The sequence below is a fragment of the Opisthorchis viverrini genome, assembly GCF_000715545.1.
Source record: "Opisthorchis viverrini unplaced genomic scaffold opera_v5_77, whole genome shotgun sequence".
Taxonomy (NCBI): domain Eukaryota; kingdom Metazoa; phylum Platyhelminthes; class Trematoda; order Opisthorchiida; family Opisthorchiidae; genus Opisthorchis; species Opisthorchis viverrini.
Window position 1 is genome coordinate 765,677 of NW_008751733.1, and position 17,346 is coordinate 783,022.

At 44.2% G+C, this 17,346-nt stretch overlaps 1 protein-coding gene across 1 annotated transcript in view; it reads left to right on the top strand.

Annotated features, from left to right (window-relative positions):
* Positions 1-314: 314 nt before the first annotated feature.
* Positions 315-17,346, top strand: part of T265_04576 (hypothetical protein) — a gene marked incomplete at both ends in the record, with an annotated part of 28,099 nt that continues 11,067 nt past the window's right edge. Inside the window, 14 exons of the mRNA XM_009169351.1 lie at positions 315-388; positions 432-720; positions 1,069-1,117; positions 2,572-2,817; positions 3,686-3,931; positions 4,162-4,457; positions 8,258-8,470; positions 9,040-9,237; positions 11,473-11,587; positions 11,672-11,921; positions 13,444-13,531; positions 14,440-14,551; positions 14,641-14,912; positions 16,411-16,566. Coding sequence (XP_009167615.1) covers positions 348-388; positions 432-720; positions 1,069-1,117; positions 2,572-2,817; positions 3,686-3,931; positions 4,162-4,457; positions 8,258-8,470; positions 9,040-9,237; positions 11,473-11,587; positions 11,672-11,921; positions 13,444-13,531; positions 14,440-14,551; positions 14,641-14,912; positions 16,411-16,566 — 2,571 coding nt within the window. The remainder of the gene's footprint in view (positions 389-431; positions 721-1,068; positions 1,118-2,571; positions 2,818-3,685; positions 3,932-4,161; positions 4,458-8,257; positions 8,471-9,039; positions 9,238-11,472; positions 11,588-11,671; positions 11,922-13,443; positions 13,532-14,439; positions 14,552-14,640; positions 14,913-16,410; positions 16,567-17,346) is intronic.

Below are 17,346 nucleotides of genomic sequence, written 5' to 3' on the forward strand. Positions count from 1 at the left end.
TTTTTTAAGGTGAATAGGCCGATTGCTGGGACACCCTGGAGTTTGAAAGAATCACGTCCTTAGGCCTTGCTACCTCATGGGTCCAGTGCCCGATCAGTGCTGTGTAGAGTATCATTGACAAAGGGCGGTATTTCATTTTCAGTTCTTTGGTCCAACCACCACGGAAGCAGTAGATTAAAAAACATTCAGTTTCGATGTCGCACGGATTTTGTGTTTTGTCGATTGATCTCTTCCTTGAGATAGCTTGCTATTAATCAATGTACTGATTAATCGCAACTTACGTGCATTGTTTTTCTCATTCAACAGGAACCTAGACAATTCAATCTCTGTGTTATCTTCGGTTGCAAATGCCACAGCTGTACAGACCCCCGGACATTCCTAAAGTTGTGTAAGTTCGTTCTCTTTTGCGTGTTGATTTACTGGATATCCAGCCGTAGCATAAAGTTTCAACTGTGCAACGAAGCAGATATCAAACAGTTCAGTCACGTCCAGGTTCTGAAGTGTCTCTTGTACGGCGAAGGTCAGAACAACCGGAAGGCTCTCGAATACGGTCTACTGGACCCGAAGTTGGGTGCGAACAAACGAGACGAACTGTGTGCGACATGTGGACTCGACTACCAACTATGTATTGGTCACTGGGGCTACTTTGATCTTCCTGTCCCGATTTTTCATGTCGGTTACTCATGGCACATTGTTAAAATACTTCAATCCATATGTAAGGTAAGCTCAGCAGTGCTTTTTGTCCTAGGCATAATTCTCTTTCTCTAAAAAAGACATGCTCCCGTGTTCTTCTCCCGGAGGCCCATCGGGATCGGTACCTATCGAGCTGCTCCAACCCAAACTTGGAATACATACAAAAGAAGCAGTTGCGGAAGGCAGTCCATAAATTAGCTAGTAGGGTTCATGTTTGCCCCTACTGTCTTGCTACAAACGGTTAGTTGAAGCAGTTATCTGTTAACCTGACTTCACAGGGTTTGTTACCAAGGGTGCCAACTTGTCATACGCTGTTCATGACGTATACCGATATGCCAAGTCGAAAATTGATAATTACGTGAACGAATATTCCAGTGTGATATTGGAAAACCCGGAACTTTCGACTCTGTTACACAAGGGCTTGGTAAGTTTCGTGTTAATTTTAACAACACGGCAATCCCAAGTTTTGTGCCAGTCTACAGGGTGATGTCAATTGATTTCTGTAGAAAGCTCAAGCACACACCATTAGCATTGATCGATTGCGACCCTCTTTCACTAAGATTCAATGGTTAGATTAATTCTTGCACGATTATCTTCACCGCAGTGTGGTTTGCCGCCCTTCTGGGCCAGCTATTCAAGACTACGATGTCGTAAAAGCTAAGAAAGTGGGAAGTAGGTTGTATCAAGGAATATGGTAGTGGACATGCAAAGAAGATATAGTTATCCCCCGTGACACTTATCGAAAAGTTACTTGTCCGAAGGTGACATTATATATCATGAGAGAGTATACCATCAAATGGATTTAGTTATTGTTTTCTTTTCTGGACTTATGCTAGGCTCAAATCTGTCTAATCGGAATGAGAAATAATCACACGGTACTCGTTTTTGCAAAGGATCACGACAGCCGTGGGGTGAATATTTTACTTGAGTGTGTTGATTATACAAATGACTAGACCCCTGAGTGGCAAGTCCACCTAGTGCAATTAGCATTGATTCGCATCCTGCTAGTACTTTCTCTGCTGCTTTCTCCAGCATGATCCAAATGACCAAACAGATTCCGCTTCATTCGGGTGGCATGACAGTTAAGCACCGAAAGGGTACTACGCTGAGCTATCAGTTAAGCACCGAAAGGGTACTACAGCTGAGCTATTGTTTATTATATTACTAACAAGATGCCGGTTAAAGTTCAACGAACAGGATCGACAATACTGTAAAAACTCAGGAAATCCAAGTCTCAAAATTTTGAAGAATCTTCCAGTAGTTATTTCTTTGTGGAAGATTAATGTATGGATAATCACCTGGGTTATATGTTGCTGCACCCCGATGGTTGATCTGCAGTTTTGGCCTCATTGACCATGCTTAGATGTGTACACTATGGACTTTTCTATTTGATTGGATGTCTAGGCAGGTTTAATTCTGCTCTTACAATTCTCAACTTTTTATATTAATACACAAGTATAGTCCCACCGTGGTTCCTCATCTATGCGATAGTTCGACTTCTTTCCTTCCTACCCTTTCTAGAAGAAAAAAGTGTTATAAAAGTTGGCTATTTTGAGGAATCGCAACACCGACTTAGAGTTGTCAATGTACGGATGGTCCAGGTACTGTGATTTTAGGACTGCTGACGATAGCGCTGCACTTCGTGTCGTTTGAGTTCTCATGGTATCAACCAATCTTCATACGAGCTTGACCATCTAAAGATGCCTACTGTGGAGTAATCAATATCGGGCGATGGGCCCTACCTGAATAGATAACAGTCATGATATGGGCACAGCAATACCATAAGTGACCGTGCGTCTCAATGGCTGCGCGCACCTCTTCACCGGACCGAAATACATCTGGGTTGCGACTGTTACCTTTTTCTCTTTTTTTAATCAGGAAATCATTCGACCTGCCAGAGCTTTGCAGTTATTTTCGAAAATACCCGAATCCGATCTTCCCTTGCTGATGATGCCAGGTGGAGATTCATGGACCACACATCCAAAGGATCTCATCGTCCAGCGAGTTCCTGTTGCACCCAGTTCCATCCGACCATCAGTTGTGTCCGAAGTGAGGAGTGGCACGTAAGTTTCGGACCGCCTATGGGCGTTCTGGCAAATTTTCACGTAGTTCATGTATACTCTGGTAACATGGTGATAAAGAACGTCTATAATTGTTATGCTTCTGCGATTTCACCTTTTCCAGCACGCAACTGTTGCGTAGCTGTTGTGACCGCTTTAGCTGTTACGTCATTCGATCAGTACTCTAATTTTAAGTGCAATAGACAAACGTGGTGACTGATCGTCTGTCTGCCCGCAGGGCACGACGACTTTAGTTGTGTACGTTGTCGCACGAACACTTTCCGTCCGGTTACAATGCGCAGTACAATTACGGACAATGCAGGTGGTATTTCGCCACACTGCCTCCTTGCGCAGTCATCTCAAGGCGTAAGCCGGACATTACATCAGCTGAAGTACTATCGATGCGAAATAGATACCATAATTGGATATAATTATGGGTAAGATTGGCATAATCGATTGGATCCACCGTGCGGATTTTCTTCTGTAAGGCAGAGCTCGAGATGGCTTAGGGATTAAAGCGCGAATTCACTGACTAGAAGGTCCGTGTTTCGAACTCAGTCTTTGTATCTCCACCGCTCCTGTCTAGGCTAAGGCGACCTGGCAGTTTCCCAGCCCTCGTGGTTCTTTTGTGTAGAGTGGCAGCCAGGCACCGATGTGTTACAGCTGGACGTTATCATTATTATTAATATATTTTGATTTCCCCCGCATTCTTTTGTTAGCTGGGTCGTAGTAATGCTTATTCCTTATTGGATGTACTCATTTTTCAAATCTCCGGGTCAACAGCATTCAGGGTGAGTGTGGTCTACATCAAGCGAGATTTCATATCGTGAAAAAAGTCATGTCCTACATTAATCTCTCATTTGGGATGACGTCGTTAGTCTCAGAATTGTCGGACAGCAAATTTTGACCACATTTATAGCAATTTTTTTCAGCTAAGTTTGATTTTCCCCTCAGCAATGAGGACGATTTAACACAGATGTATCAATGGATCCTCGCCCAGGCGGCCACAATTGAGGAAGATATCACGGAGGCAGACCAGGTCGCATGCTTGGACAACCTTCACGCTGAATTTGCCCGTATGATCAATTCTCAACAGTCAGGTCTGCCACCTGTACAGGATCACAAATTCATGCGTGGTCTGCTCCAGCGGTTGTCTGGAAAACATGGACGGTTTCGCGGTAATTTGCTTGGCAAACGAACCAACTACACGGCACGTACTGTCATCTCACCAGACCCCAACCTGAGAATTGATGAGGCGAGTTTTTGAAGTGATTTTACTGGTTTTCCTTCTTATCTTTGAGTCGTGCGGATCTTCAGATGAGATAGACTTCCACTTCAAATGTCTCTTTCTCACTAATTTCTCAGGTATGTGTTCCCGACCATTGTGCCAAACTCCTCACCTTTCCAGCAAGGGTAACCACATTCAACTTGGACTTCTTGCGATCCCTGGTCTTAAATGGTCCAAATCGTTATCCGGGTGCACTATTTGTCAGCTATAAGCTTCGCGGAGAACAGAAACGACAGGCGGAGGCTACTGGTAGCTCCGATGTGGTTAAGCGCTTTCTAGCCTCAGCGCGGGCACGCGAAGATGTGGCCCGGCATCTGCAACCGGGTGATGTCGTCGAGCGACATTTGGTCGACGGAGATATCATCTTGTTCAACCGGCAACCCTCACTGCACCGAGTATCCATTCAGGCTTTCAAGGTAAGTAGCCCATACCTAGTTGCCCCCACTGTTTTGACATTTTCATTCTTCCGTTGTCCTCCTTTGTTGTTCCTGAGTTGCTTGCTAGAAAGTGATATAAAAAGAATTTCCATGGTGTTCACGTCCTCATCTCAGCTGAGGAAATTAGTTGTGTGCGTGCAACTGATTCCTTCCCATAACGGGCGACGGACGTGCAAACAATGGGAATTATCTGTCCTGTCACTGTCCTTGTGAGCTCGCTTCATTTATTTGTGGACCAAGGTGAGTGAATTGGGATATCCTTTGTCACGAGACGAATATTTAGCAGAACGGAACAGTCAAGTACCATCTAGAATTCAGACACCTTCAATCTCGCTGTGTTTAGGTAGGCTTTCGCTCACATGCAGCGCGTGCCCTTGTGGCGCAATCGGTTAGCGCGTTCGGCTGTTAACCGAAAGGTTGGTGGTTCGAGCCCACCCAGGGGCGCGGCGCTTTTGCTCCCTGGTGTGTTTACCTTCCTCTTTCCTCCGTGAAACCGATAACTCATGATGTAGCTGAGTTTGTGTGAAGGGTATCATCGTCGCCCCCTATTGACACTTCATGGGCTGTTTTCGGTTGGTCAGATGTATTTGTGTGACGCCCGTGTTTAGGGAGTTCTGACCGAGAGAGGCGTGCAGACAACCTACCTATGCGCGTGCGTCTACCTACTCATGAGTAGTCAAAGTGGAACTCATCAAATTTCCCGACAGCCTGCGCTGTTCGTGGTAGGTGTGGCGCCGCCCCAAATTCAAGGTTTTTTGCCAAAACCGTCTGCCTACTCACGAGTAGTCAAAGTCGAACATGTCAAATTTTCCGACAACTTGCGCTTTTCGTCTCGGATATCGTGACGGCATCTGCCAGTGTGAGCGGTAGCCAAAAATGTTTAGCACAACCGCAGTGATTTCAGCGAACACCAGAACCCATAAAGCAATCGCGTATCTAACCTACCTTGGTTTCGCAGCATGAGCTATGGTCAACGCCATCAAGTACTGGCCTGCCACCCATCATTGATTAACTTATTTTTTGTTTAGTGGCTTAGGGACATCTAATGGGCCAACTCACCAAGTACTTTGAATTGGCAAATCCGCTGTCAAAATCGGTTTCGTTCTCTCTTGAATGGTACCTATAAGCTTTTTAGCATGTGTAATGGACCTTGAGTCGTAATTGGTTAAACGCTAAAGCACACTTAAAAAGTTGGATTATGATCAAGCAATTTTCAGAATCATAAAAGCACCCAGGAGTGAATGTCGCTTTTCCAACATTCCTCGGTACTGAATTATACATACAGTTATGCAGGTATATTGCTGTCACCATTCTAGTAGTTGACAATTCACCTATGGATTTTTCCCCTGCTCGTTGTTTGTCTATAGAATACTTTTATTCAGCTGTAAAGCCAGGCGAACACATCTATTGTTTTGCATTGCCACACCACTGCAAGATGACACTTAGTACTTAATTCACTCAGAGTGATAATGTGATCAGCCAATGAGCAGCAATCAAAGGATATAAAATTATAGCAAATTGGTGTACGTAAAAGTCGACAGTCCTGCTTACTGGAACCATGTAATATATCAAGATCATCTTCAACAGCAAACACGAAATCAGGAACACACGCGTTTCCTGGTAGATTGATGAGCAAGAAAGAATCTAGCATTTCACGTACTCGATGAACAAATCAAATTTGGACACAGTTGTTCACCAGCATAGCGTGACACGTTCTTTGGTCAACAGTGTCAACTGGAAGGGCGATATTAGCTCGCTGTCGTGTGAAGAGTCTTCTTGAAATTCAAATACCGCCTCATTGTATCGTTTCGTTGACTTCGTTTCAAAATTCTGAAGTGGAACTTTAAGTATGGCGAAATGTTGAGCGGTCAACAACATAAAAATGTTCTAATCAATTTGATCCAGTCGTTTAGCTTCGTAATTATCTTAAGTAGGTCATTTATTTAATTGTTTGGTATCCTATTCGAAACTGTACCTAAAACGCGAGGACTCCCCTCTTCACGACGCCCTTAGTTACATTTTAGGCGCGTTTCATCAAGCCCTGATTACGGACCAATCAGAATTCAGTACAAGGACTTTTCGATGTTCATTACGCTTTACTTACTTGCAGTTCTGAACACAAGAAAGGGAAAGGCGACGAACATTCAACGAACCCCTGTCAATTTTTTGGAATGTGCTCAGTTGCAAATTAATTTGCTTTTAACGAGAGTCTCACTGAATCTCTTGCTTTTTATAATGCCCCTTAAATTAGTATGCTGCAGAAAGCCGTCTCTTATTTCATTTGGTATGATATTTGAGTTATCGGAGTATATTTTCCTGCACTCATAAGGTTGCTGAGAACATTTTTACAGCTCAAGACTGGCTTCACCCTCCTTGGGGCCCATTAGGTAAGCGTAGTTTTCTAGTTTCCGCTAGTCCATCTGCTTGAACCACGACTTAGACGCAAATCGCGATACCTCAAATATTCATGTACCAACTGGAACATGAGGCGGCTTGGTGCAGCGCATTCAATTGCCTGGAGGCATCACAAACGAGCGATTCAGCTGGCTTCCAGGTGAATCTCTTGCAAAACCAAATTTGCTTGCAAATGAGTGCATTTCGTTTATCCTTGAGTTGTTTAGACATATGGACAGCTACAAAGGTATTTGAGAACGTGTTCATTTCGTTCCTGTAGGTCGCTTATTCGGAAGATAACTAAGGAGTTATTCCTAATCGCACCTTCGGTCTTTGGAAATCTTAGCGGAATATAGAGGTTTGGTCTCAAGTCAATATATTCCGGATAGAACTCGAGTTTCGTTTGTCAGCGACATGTCAAAAGTGTTATTTCACGGTAAAACATTATTGAATGCTTGAAGAACCTCCAGTGATAAAAGATGTGATAGTTTTCCTGTCTGCAACGTGGCGGATATTGTGCTCGTGGTTTTTATGGATTGTCTCCCCAAAATCAGTCGATTTTATCTGCTAATCAGAAATTCGGGCCCAATGCCACGCCAGAAAATGTTTTTATGATCATCAAAATGGACAAAATCCACATTTGCGTTGCTGAGTTTTCCAAACTGTTAGCCGCTTAGGACTCAAACTTTCAGAATTTAGGATTCGCCTAAACTGCGAGCCTAGTTTGTCACCCAGACGCATACTGAGTGTGCGTATTTCTCCTTAACACAGCTTAGAATGATGGCCAATGGATTTTCATGGGGTCTTAACTCTCTCGCTCTGTTGAATCGCACAAGGTCGTCTTCCCTTTTTAATGGTGTGCATTTACGTGCAACCACACTGTAAACCATAGCATCTCACTTGGAATTGCACTAGTTGGGAACGTTTCTAGCGATCTTGAAGGATGGTGAGACTCAGAAGAACCCTGTAGTTAACATGCGTTGTCTGAACGAATGTACATTGTCTTGTGTACACAAGATAACGTTCACTGTAAGGTACTGTACATTATCCTGCGTCGTCTTAACCGCGCAACAGTATTTGTGTCGCATGGGTAGGTTTTCACGTGTGTGTAAGATTCTTCGAGAAAGATTTCTAAGGTATCTGAAACGTCAAATCCTAACCTATGTCACCGCGCTTAGAAGTCAGACTAATCACTCAGTAATATCCGTAGTTCAATACAAGAACTGTTTTATTCTCCAGTCATTACGACGGAGGGGACTAGTATTATGTAGAAGTTCTCGCACTCGAAGCATGGCACCCAGTGATCACCAAAACTAGGGTGAGTTTAAGACTGCGTAAACGCGACGTAGTTTGCATCGGTCTCTATCTGATTACTCCAATGTAAGGTTCACTTACCCGACTACTGTTGTTATTTCTGGTCATCCTGTATTGTTTGTCACATGCCCTTGCGCATTCAGGCAGTGGTCAAGCCGTTCCGGACATTCCGTTTCAATCCTTGTTGCTGTAATCCGTTTAACGCTGATTTCGATGGGGATGAAATGAATGTTCATTTGCCACAGACCGAAGCTGCTCGTGCTGAGGCGAAACATTTGATGTTGGTGAGTAATTACTCATGTATCCTCATCATTCCGACCTTTCGTTATATTTGCCTACTTGTGGAAACCCCGTTAATCAGATGGCTTGTACACAACACTAATTGTTTTGTGTGCTAATACGTCCATAATTAGCTTTGCTGTGATCGATGTTGTATTATGTCCTGTTACTGTAATTTTCTGCCCTGTTGTACCCAAGGCACGTCTGCTATTCCGCGTCCAACGCTCAACCATTCTGTGGCTATTCGAGGATCACGTTTACCTGCACGTACTTTCCACCAAAAGTGAATTTCAAAATTTCGGGGTTTCTACTCTTGAATTGCTAGTAATGTAAATGTCTGCCCGTTATTGTTGTTCATCCGGTTCTCTCAACTCAGCACAGGATCCAATCAATTGTTTGGGTTTCAGAGAGTGACAACTTATCTGCTAGCCATAGAATCAATAGTTTTAAGGGGTGTTCGATGAGTTTATCAGCTTCCTGAAGTCAGTCGGTTCTCCACGATCTGTGTGTCTGACATTTATCCACTGTTATCACCAAATTCGCTCCGTTATGCTTACATTCCCTTCTTTTCCAGTCTCTCCGCAATATAGTCAGTCCGAAAAACGGAGAGCCATTGATATCTCCAATTCAAGATCTGATCACAGCCACACATTTACTAACCCTCAAAGACGTTTTCTTCACTCGAGACCAAGCTTGTCAACTAGCTTCACAAATCATTGCGGGCAATCACCTTCACCAGTCGATTAAATTGCCAAAGCCGGCTATAATGCAGGTGAGTCGCGCATGCTGAGGATATTCAATTATATTGTCCATCAGGAATCTTATTCTGTGGAGGTTATGTGGTTAAGGAAAACTGCTAGTCGATGGATAATTGTACCACTCCTCCAAAGCCAGGGGTTATAAAAATCCCATTCATTCTTCAGAATCCATTGTTGATATTGAATGTTTCTGATTGTACTTTGGTGCACAAGAAGCTCGGAAGCCAGATATTTGTACTCCCGTGTCGATATCATCCTCATCGACGATAACACCATTATCCTAATACATGTTGTTGCTAACGGCAAGGGAGAAGCAGCACTCCAGGATTTTGTGGTTGACCTCTGAGTAGTTGGTACATCAGTGCTCGAATGCAAGATTTACTGGGGATAGTCTGAAGTGGAGTACATCGAATCCTGCGGGCGTCAGACTAAGAATGGAGTTGGGCGAGTTCAATGGCATCTGGCCTCAGACACGATAAGTCATCTGACTATCTGGTCAGTTTAGAAGTGCAAGGTAAACTCTGCTAGCTAAACGTAGTCCGGGCATTAGGCAATCCATAATAAAGGTGATATGGGGTAAGAAAACAAGGCATGGGAAAGCCTTTTATTTCCCTTCAGTTAGCTTGTTCGTGATACGCAACTGTCGGCTTAAAATCGTGATTGTCCCTGGTTTCCTGACTATGCAAAGCAAGCACTAAGACAGATTTCACATCCACTCAACTACGAAGGCTGTTGTTCCTCTGATTCAAAGTACCGCACCTATCCCATCCGTTTTATGTGTCTCGCTTTTTGATTCAATCCGGGTGGTACTGACCTTGATATTCTGGCGGATTTAATAATTTTTTTAATCCGAGATGCTACCTAGTTAGCGACGGACGAATGGCGATCGAACTTTGGCTCGACCACCGGTTGAATGCTTCTCATTATTCCAAATGCTTGCACTTCTGTCTAGGAATCTAATGCGCACTGTGCGTACATCATCAATCGCTTTTAGTTTTCAGTTTAATTTATGGTATTGGACTGCACATTTGATCTGACAGATGGATTCGATAAGAACACTCATTGCAATGACTGGATGGGGCAGTGATGATTATAGTGACAATCTCTTATGAAAAGCCTGTTTTTACCGACAGCAGAACCTTGATTTTTACCAAATCTTCCGATAGAGGCCGCGTTAGTGTAAACAACTACTGGTGGACTTTCAAGATTAAAGGATTCAAGATTATTATTTCCCCCTTGAAAATGGAAAAATTGGAGACAGCAACATTTTCCACGTTTTATCAGACCCTAAACATCCGCCATCCTGATGAGCGTGTAGACGAAGGTGGGTCATGGCAATATGTTCCGATGTTAATAGCCCGAATGAATTTTGATCTGTTCGCCGAGCTTATTAGTTGGCTTGCAAAGCAATGGCAAGTGGGTCAATTGACTGAAAGAAAGCAAACCACTAAAATGCAACGCGTCCAACGCACCAATCAGATGACCGACTGGAACGCAGCTCACAAGAAAGACTAACCAGACCAATCGGAACAAAGGACTTGAATTACCAAGACCGAGGTGCCCAGCGAACCAATCGAATGCAAGACAACCAGCCCACGTCCTAACACGTATTCCAAGCGAACCAGTCAAATTACGCGTCACCCAGTCTTTAAATAATTAGTCGCGTTGCAGATCACAAGCAGTCTTTGGGAGGTACACAAACAGGACAGAAGCGGAGCAGTGACTCACTTAACGGCGCACTGAGAGTGTGTTCTTGTATGACGACGGCTCGGTTGCTAGTCAATTGACAAACTCGATGAACAGATTAACCACCACCTTATGAGTAGCTGGTAGATGTCTGAAGCCAAATGAGCCTATGGGAGGAGGGTATCTTTTTCTCTGTTTCATATGGCTAGCTCTAATTAGAAATTTGCAGTTTCTGTTGTCTACGTTTCGCACGCACACATCGGAACTTATACCGACTTATCTATCATAAACTTGGTTTTCGAGTGTACTTAATAGTGGATGTGTAGAACTTACAGGTACAGCATTGACATTCATTTCCATCAGTATTTCGTAGTTTTATTGATGCCTTTCCACCGGAGGAGCGTAAGTTCTTTGAACCAAGCTGTCAATTGCCCATCGGTGAAAACCTGCTGTAGATTTAATCAGTTCGTTGGTATGGTTACACTTAAAAAGATGTCTAACACAACGTGCTTAATCTTTGTCTATCCACTGTTCAGCCTAGGCGATTGTGGACAGGCAAACAGCTATTCAGCCTGATCCTCTCTCCACATCCTTCGACCAGTGTAAAGATCAACATTAGGCAGGCCACGAAGTCCATGTACTCAAATCGGGGCGAAGAAATGTGCCCGAACGATGGATGTAAGTTTCCCCTTTAACAGAGAATATAACTGTTATTGTCCACTATGTTGAATACTCACTACTCTCGCTTTTTTCGATTACCAGTCATCCTAATTCATAACAGCCAGCTTCTAGCTGGTTGTGCGGACAAGAAGCTGCTTGGTGGTGGAAGCAAGGCAAGCATATTTTACAGCCTACTGCGGAATTACGGGAGCGAGATCTGCGCTGATGCTATGTGGCGACTAGCTCGAATATCTCTCTTCTATCTGGCTCACCGTGGCTTCTCTATCGGTCTGGGGGAGGTGATGCCAAGTCAAGAACTCGTCAAATCCAAGGCCAAAGTGATAAATGCAGGGTAAGGTAGTTGCGTTTTGTGGTGTCTGTTTAGATCCTTGCTTGGAGATAGAGAAACTTGTGTTTAGTAAACGTTTCTCTGTATGCCTCCTTCCGCAGGCTACGGTTAGAATTGCGTAACCAGCAGACTTGCTTGTGCTGAAATATAACGATTGTTCTCTTTGCAGCACACAGTTCTTTCCCAGATTGTTCGAGTATCATCATTCTCGTCGGTAACCAGCCTTGTTGTGGTTCCAACTGCTGAATAGGACCAATGTCCTCAATGGTGTATGAGATCCAAGCATGATGTCAAAAGACATGATAGGAGCGAATACACTTTTGGTGGGCGGATTTATTCTAACAGTTCCTCACTTAAGGTCTGGAGTTCGACAGATGTAAGTATTATGGGAATGCGGTGAAAATTTACGTCTTTTCAGCAGTTTCGAATGTAGGACAGACAAAAACTGGGCTCGTACTTAGGTTTTAGGTTTGATATTAGATAACGAAACCTGTTTCGCCGTTTTGTAGAATCGTGACGCATGTTTTTTTATCTCTTCGAATTCCTGTACACTCTTGGTGTAAAGGGTCCTGTTCTGTTTTTTTTTCGACAAAAGATTTAACCTTGAGGTCACCACCGCCCCATCAATCATACCTTATCATCCTAACGCTTTATTACCCGATCACCTTGTAACCATCTGAGCTATCATAATTTTCGGTTTTCTAATCTGCGCTAAACAGCCAGTTAACACTTGTAATCCGCGTTGTTCTTGCCAGGAATCAACACTATGGGGTGCATGGTTTTCGACGCGAATCTGAACACTGCAGTTCAACTATGGTTTGATGACGGCGTAATTATTTGTTGATGATGCTGTAATGAGGCGAGATACAGCGCCGTGTGTCACAGTTCACACGGTTCACACACACAGTTCTTTTGTGTAGACTGGCTGCTTGAGCGACAGCCTTTCGGAAGAATGTCCGTGTGAATCATGGAATGCTTCCCTTTTTCAACAGAATGCCTTTTAGTAATTAGGGAGATTTTAAAATTTGGGGTCCGAATTTCGTCGTTTGGTACTGACGAGCCAACACGGAAATGCTTGTATTCATCGTTTGCCGTCTCTAAGTATGCTATGCAAACTATGGAAACTCCCTCTACCGCGTTCCAGAGCAAGTTGTCTTTCAAAGAGCTTCTTTTGAAACCGCCTGGCTTCTTTGATTCGCCTAAACCTACTTCCATCCTTCACCACTAGCCGCTGAGGGATGGTTCCGGAGGGTAGTTACTGTTAGCTTGTGTTTTGCTGATTTTTCTAGAGCATTCTGTCATAAGTAAGGGTTCCGGTTCAACATATCGACTAACTTTGGTGGTTTGTTTCGTTATTATCCATATTACGTTTTTATGTACTTGAGAGTAATCCTTGTAACAAGTATTTGTGTGTGCCGGTACCCACGTAAAGTGGAGAGTGATATGGATTGCTGTATAAAACCTGGATGTTATCATCACCTCATTCTCCCTTTTGAATATCCCCGTATGTTTTAATCTACTGTAGGTTCTCCACTTGTGATGACTATATCCATCAGTATGAGAAAAACACACTCAAATGTAATCCTGGCTGCAGCATGGAGGACACTCTGGAGGTACGTCCTACAGGTATCGCTCCTCAGCTAGGATGTCACTTTGTTCCGCGAATTGGGAAGCTCGAACGCCCACCCCACCTTGGTAGCACTGTTTTGAGAAATACAAGGCACGGTTTTTTCTTGCGCTATTGCCAAACCATCACTACCTACTTATGACTTGCGTTTCACGTGATAGGCAGAACTGTTTGTAGTCACGTTTCGAGCAGAACACAAGTAAGTTGATTTGGCTTCACCGAGGTCATAACCACATAAAATAAGTCTTTCTCTCATCTCCGGTTGGCGGTCGGATGCGAACTTTTTCGTCGATGTGGTACTAGTTTAGGTGAGGTTAGGTTTATTTCCTCTGTATACCAGGAAGGTAGATGTACTTTTTACGTCCAGTTGCAAATTGTGGGTGGCCGACCACCTGAGCTCGCCTGTGAAAACTTCACAGTCGGGGAGCATCACCGATGGCTGAAATTTACTGGACAACTTTGGACTAGTTGTAGGCGATTGCAGGATTTGTAAGATTCACAATATCACTCGAGATGTCGGGCAAACTAATCACATTGCTCAAGCATAATCACGCACGTTTATCACGTCAGGTGCTCCGGCATGCGCTAGCGTGGTGATAACTCGCTTGCTTCCCTCTCCGTGTCTAATGTTTTGGGCTCGTAACGCGGCGCGGCCAAGACCGTACACTGCTGATGAGCTCCAACGCCCGCGAACTCCGAGTCTAATGCTTCCCTCCACCCCCGTTCGATGTGGACTCACAAGAATAATGGAGCTGTCATAAGAAGACTATCCAAACGAGAGTGATGTGGATGCGAATTCCACAAATCCCGCAACTAGTTTCCTCTGATTTGTGTTTGTTGTACCTAGTGTAGTTTCTTTGCACCATCACAGATCTTGTCCATTTTTCTCTCTAGTCTAATTTAAGTCAGGAACTGTCAAAGATCCGTGATGAGGCGGGTGCCGCATGCAAGCGCCAACTCCATCCATCTAATTCTCCCTTGGTCATGGCACAGTCTGGATCCAAAGGTAGGATGCTTATCAAACTAATATTTCCTTGGGAGCCGAATTTCCTACAAGTGAGATATCTCTCATGTTCGCTTCCGTTTTCCTTGAAGGTTCGTTTCTCAACATCTCTCAAATGATTGCCTGCGTCGGCCAACAAGTAATTGGTGGGAAACGCGTTCCGGATGTGATTAATGGCCGCAGTCTGATCCACTTCCCACGTGGTTCTCGCACTCCAGAAGCCAAGGGCTTCGTGGGCAACAGCTTCTATTCCGGCCTCACTCCTTCCGAGTTCTTCTTTCATGCAATGAGTGGACGTGAAGGTCTGACCGATACAGCTGTGAAAACAGCCGACACAGGTTACATGCAACGGCGCTTGATCAAGGTAAGCGGTGTTGCTTGGCTTTCGTATATTGCTTTCCTGGGGACTTCATTGTGTTCGCGGTTGCTTTTCGTGTTTGTATAGGTTTCTTATCCTGTGCTGGCGAAGCTTTATTACACTATGATTTCATATTTATCACAACTTCCTAGGTTACCTTGCTTTTCGTAAATTCTCCATAGATTGTAATCATGTTCTGTTGTGTAGGACCTATTGTTTCGATGACCGCCACGGAATTTACACTCCCAGTCGTCATCATCATCAGCTGTAAAAACCGCATACTTGTCGTACAGTGGTTCTAGCTGCCAGTTTCGTTCACTGGTGATTTGGGGAGATGGGGTAGAAATATGCGCACTGGAGGCCGTCCCTTATGTAATTGTCGCGTAGATACAGGGTTGTCAGTGGACTTTTAACTGGGTAGTTTGAGAGGGGAGCTATGCATTGAAGGCAATAACTTGAATGAACCAGCGCCATTAAGGGCGCGACTTGTCCATGTCTGACAATGTCTCTAACCATTGATGTGACCCGTCTTGGAGTCCCCATCCAGGAAGACGGCAATGACTGGCGCAGCTGAGTTTGCTGGTAACGGCTTTTGTACTTCGCTGCCTCGTCATTGTTTCACCCCCTTTGGTTCGTTTCCACCCTTTAAGTGGTTTTGCGAAAAGAACCCTTCGAGGGAGTCGGTCGACTGGCAGACGCAGCTCGTGGCCAAGCCAGCACAACTTATGCAGTGCGATCACTTCATCTATCGAGAGTGAGTTATTTCTTCCTAATACCATTCGACCTACTTCTAGTGTTCCAACCAGACTCGGTCAATGCTCCAAAAACATCGGCGGTCAAACACTGAAAGTCTGGACGTCCTTGGCGCGCAGCAGCCTGACCCGCATAATAACACGAAGCGCACCTCAGCATTGTAAACTTGACCCTTGATGGATAAGCTGATATCTCGCCTACGCCACACGGATGCAGGTTCACGAAAGCTGCTCTGACCTTCCCAAGCCAGAGTAAATATCATCTTTCGCTAAATCAATAGAACGGTGGATGCTCTTGTGAACCCTTTAAGAGGTCGATTTCCTTCGAGGGATCTCTTGTGGTATGGATGTCGTAGCCCTTCTTTCTGCCTCCACTTACTATATTAGACAAACACCGGCTTTGCCGCTATCCGGTTGAGGAAATCCGCTTTTCTTATTCGACCTCATGTTAAGTTCTATCGTGAATGGATAAGCCTACCCTTGTCTAAACTTCCAGCGACACCTTTTTTAAAATCATCATGGAGCTCCTAGAAAACCTACGAACGTCCTATATACGCTGGTTAGATAGCCTTTTCAGTAAGCATCACATGCGCCACTTGCCTTTAGGTGAGCTGCAATTAGATTCGACTTGTGAAACTATTCTTCACGCGTAGCTGTTTTTTAAAAAATCACCCAACAGTGGCATCGCTTTCTTGATAATGACAGAAACTGATTCCCTTCTCTCACCCCTTGCTTCCGGCATTTTTTTTCAGTTCTTGGAAGACTTGACAATTGCTTACGACAATACCGTCCGAGATAGTCGCGGGGATATAATTCAATTTTGTTACGGTTCAGATGGTCTAGATCCATTAGAAATGGAGGTCGAAACCTTTCCTGTCGACCTAAACAAGGAGTTGAACAGTTTGCGGGTATGTCGTACAAAAGCCGTATGTTTTATGTTCCACATTGGTCAGTGCTGTTTGCTGTTTCCATCGAAGTCTGTATATTGCCACCCGATTTACCGGCCGGTTATCTGCACTTACATCTTGATTCTCCTATTTTATTACGTGCCCCGTAAAATTGCGATCCATTCAGTTTGGTAAAAGTAGAGGAACGGTCAGAATGTCCTGATGGTCAGCTGTGAGAAGTAATGGATTCAGCGGGATACAGAATTGTAATCGCAGCCTAATAAATTGTCATTGGTTTAAAGCATAACAGCATTAAATTTTAAGTCATGAGTTTCCAACCTTTTTGTCCTACCACTCTGTGTGAGTGGATCTGGTTATCGCTCCTCTGCATAGCGGTTACTACGACATAGTGACGAATGATCTAGCATCAAGCATCTGCAATGGTGAGCTACCAATACCACCATCGATGCTAAAAGAGTGGCAATCTTGCATTGTATATGCTATTCGATCGGATACTGGGACAAGTCGCTCACGCTGCTTTATGTTTCAATGACCCCCTACTTGTTACCGCTCACGCTTAAAATCCGTACGTAACTGGCACACAGTGGTCAATTTCTGGCATCCCATATTTCTTTACGGTCGTAGTGCTAGGTTTAATTCTGTGCTGACAGTCTAGTCTGGAGTTAATTACACCAGGTTGTTATGGTCAGTTTTCGTGGGGGATGCTCCGCCTTTTCTGTTCGTCAATTGTACGACATGAGGAAGGGAAGTGACTGCCAACACGACGGGCCTTTCGGACCT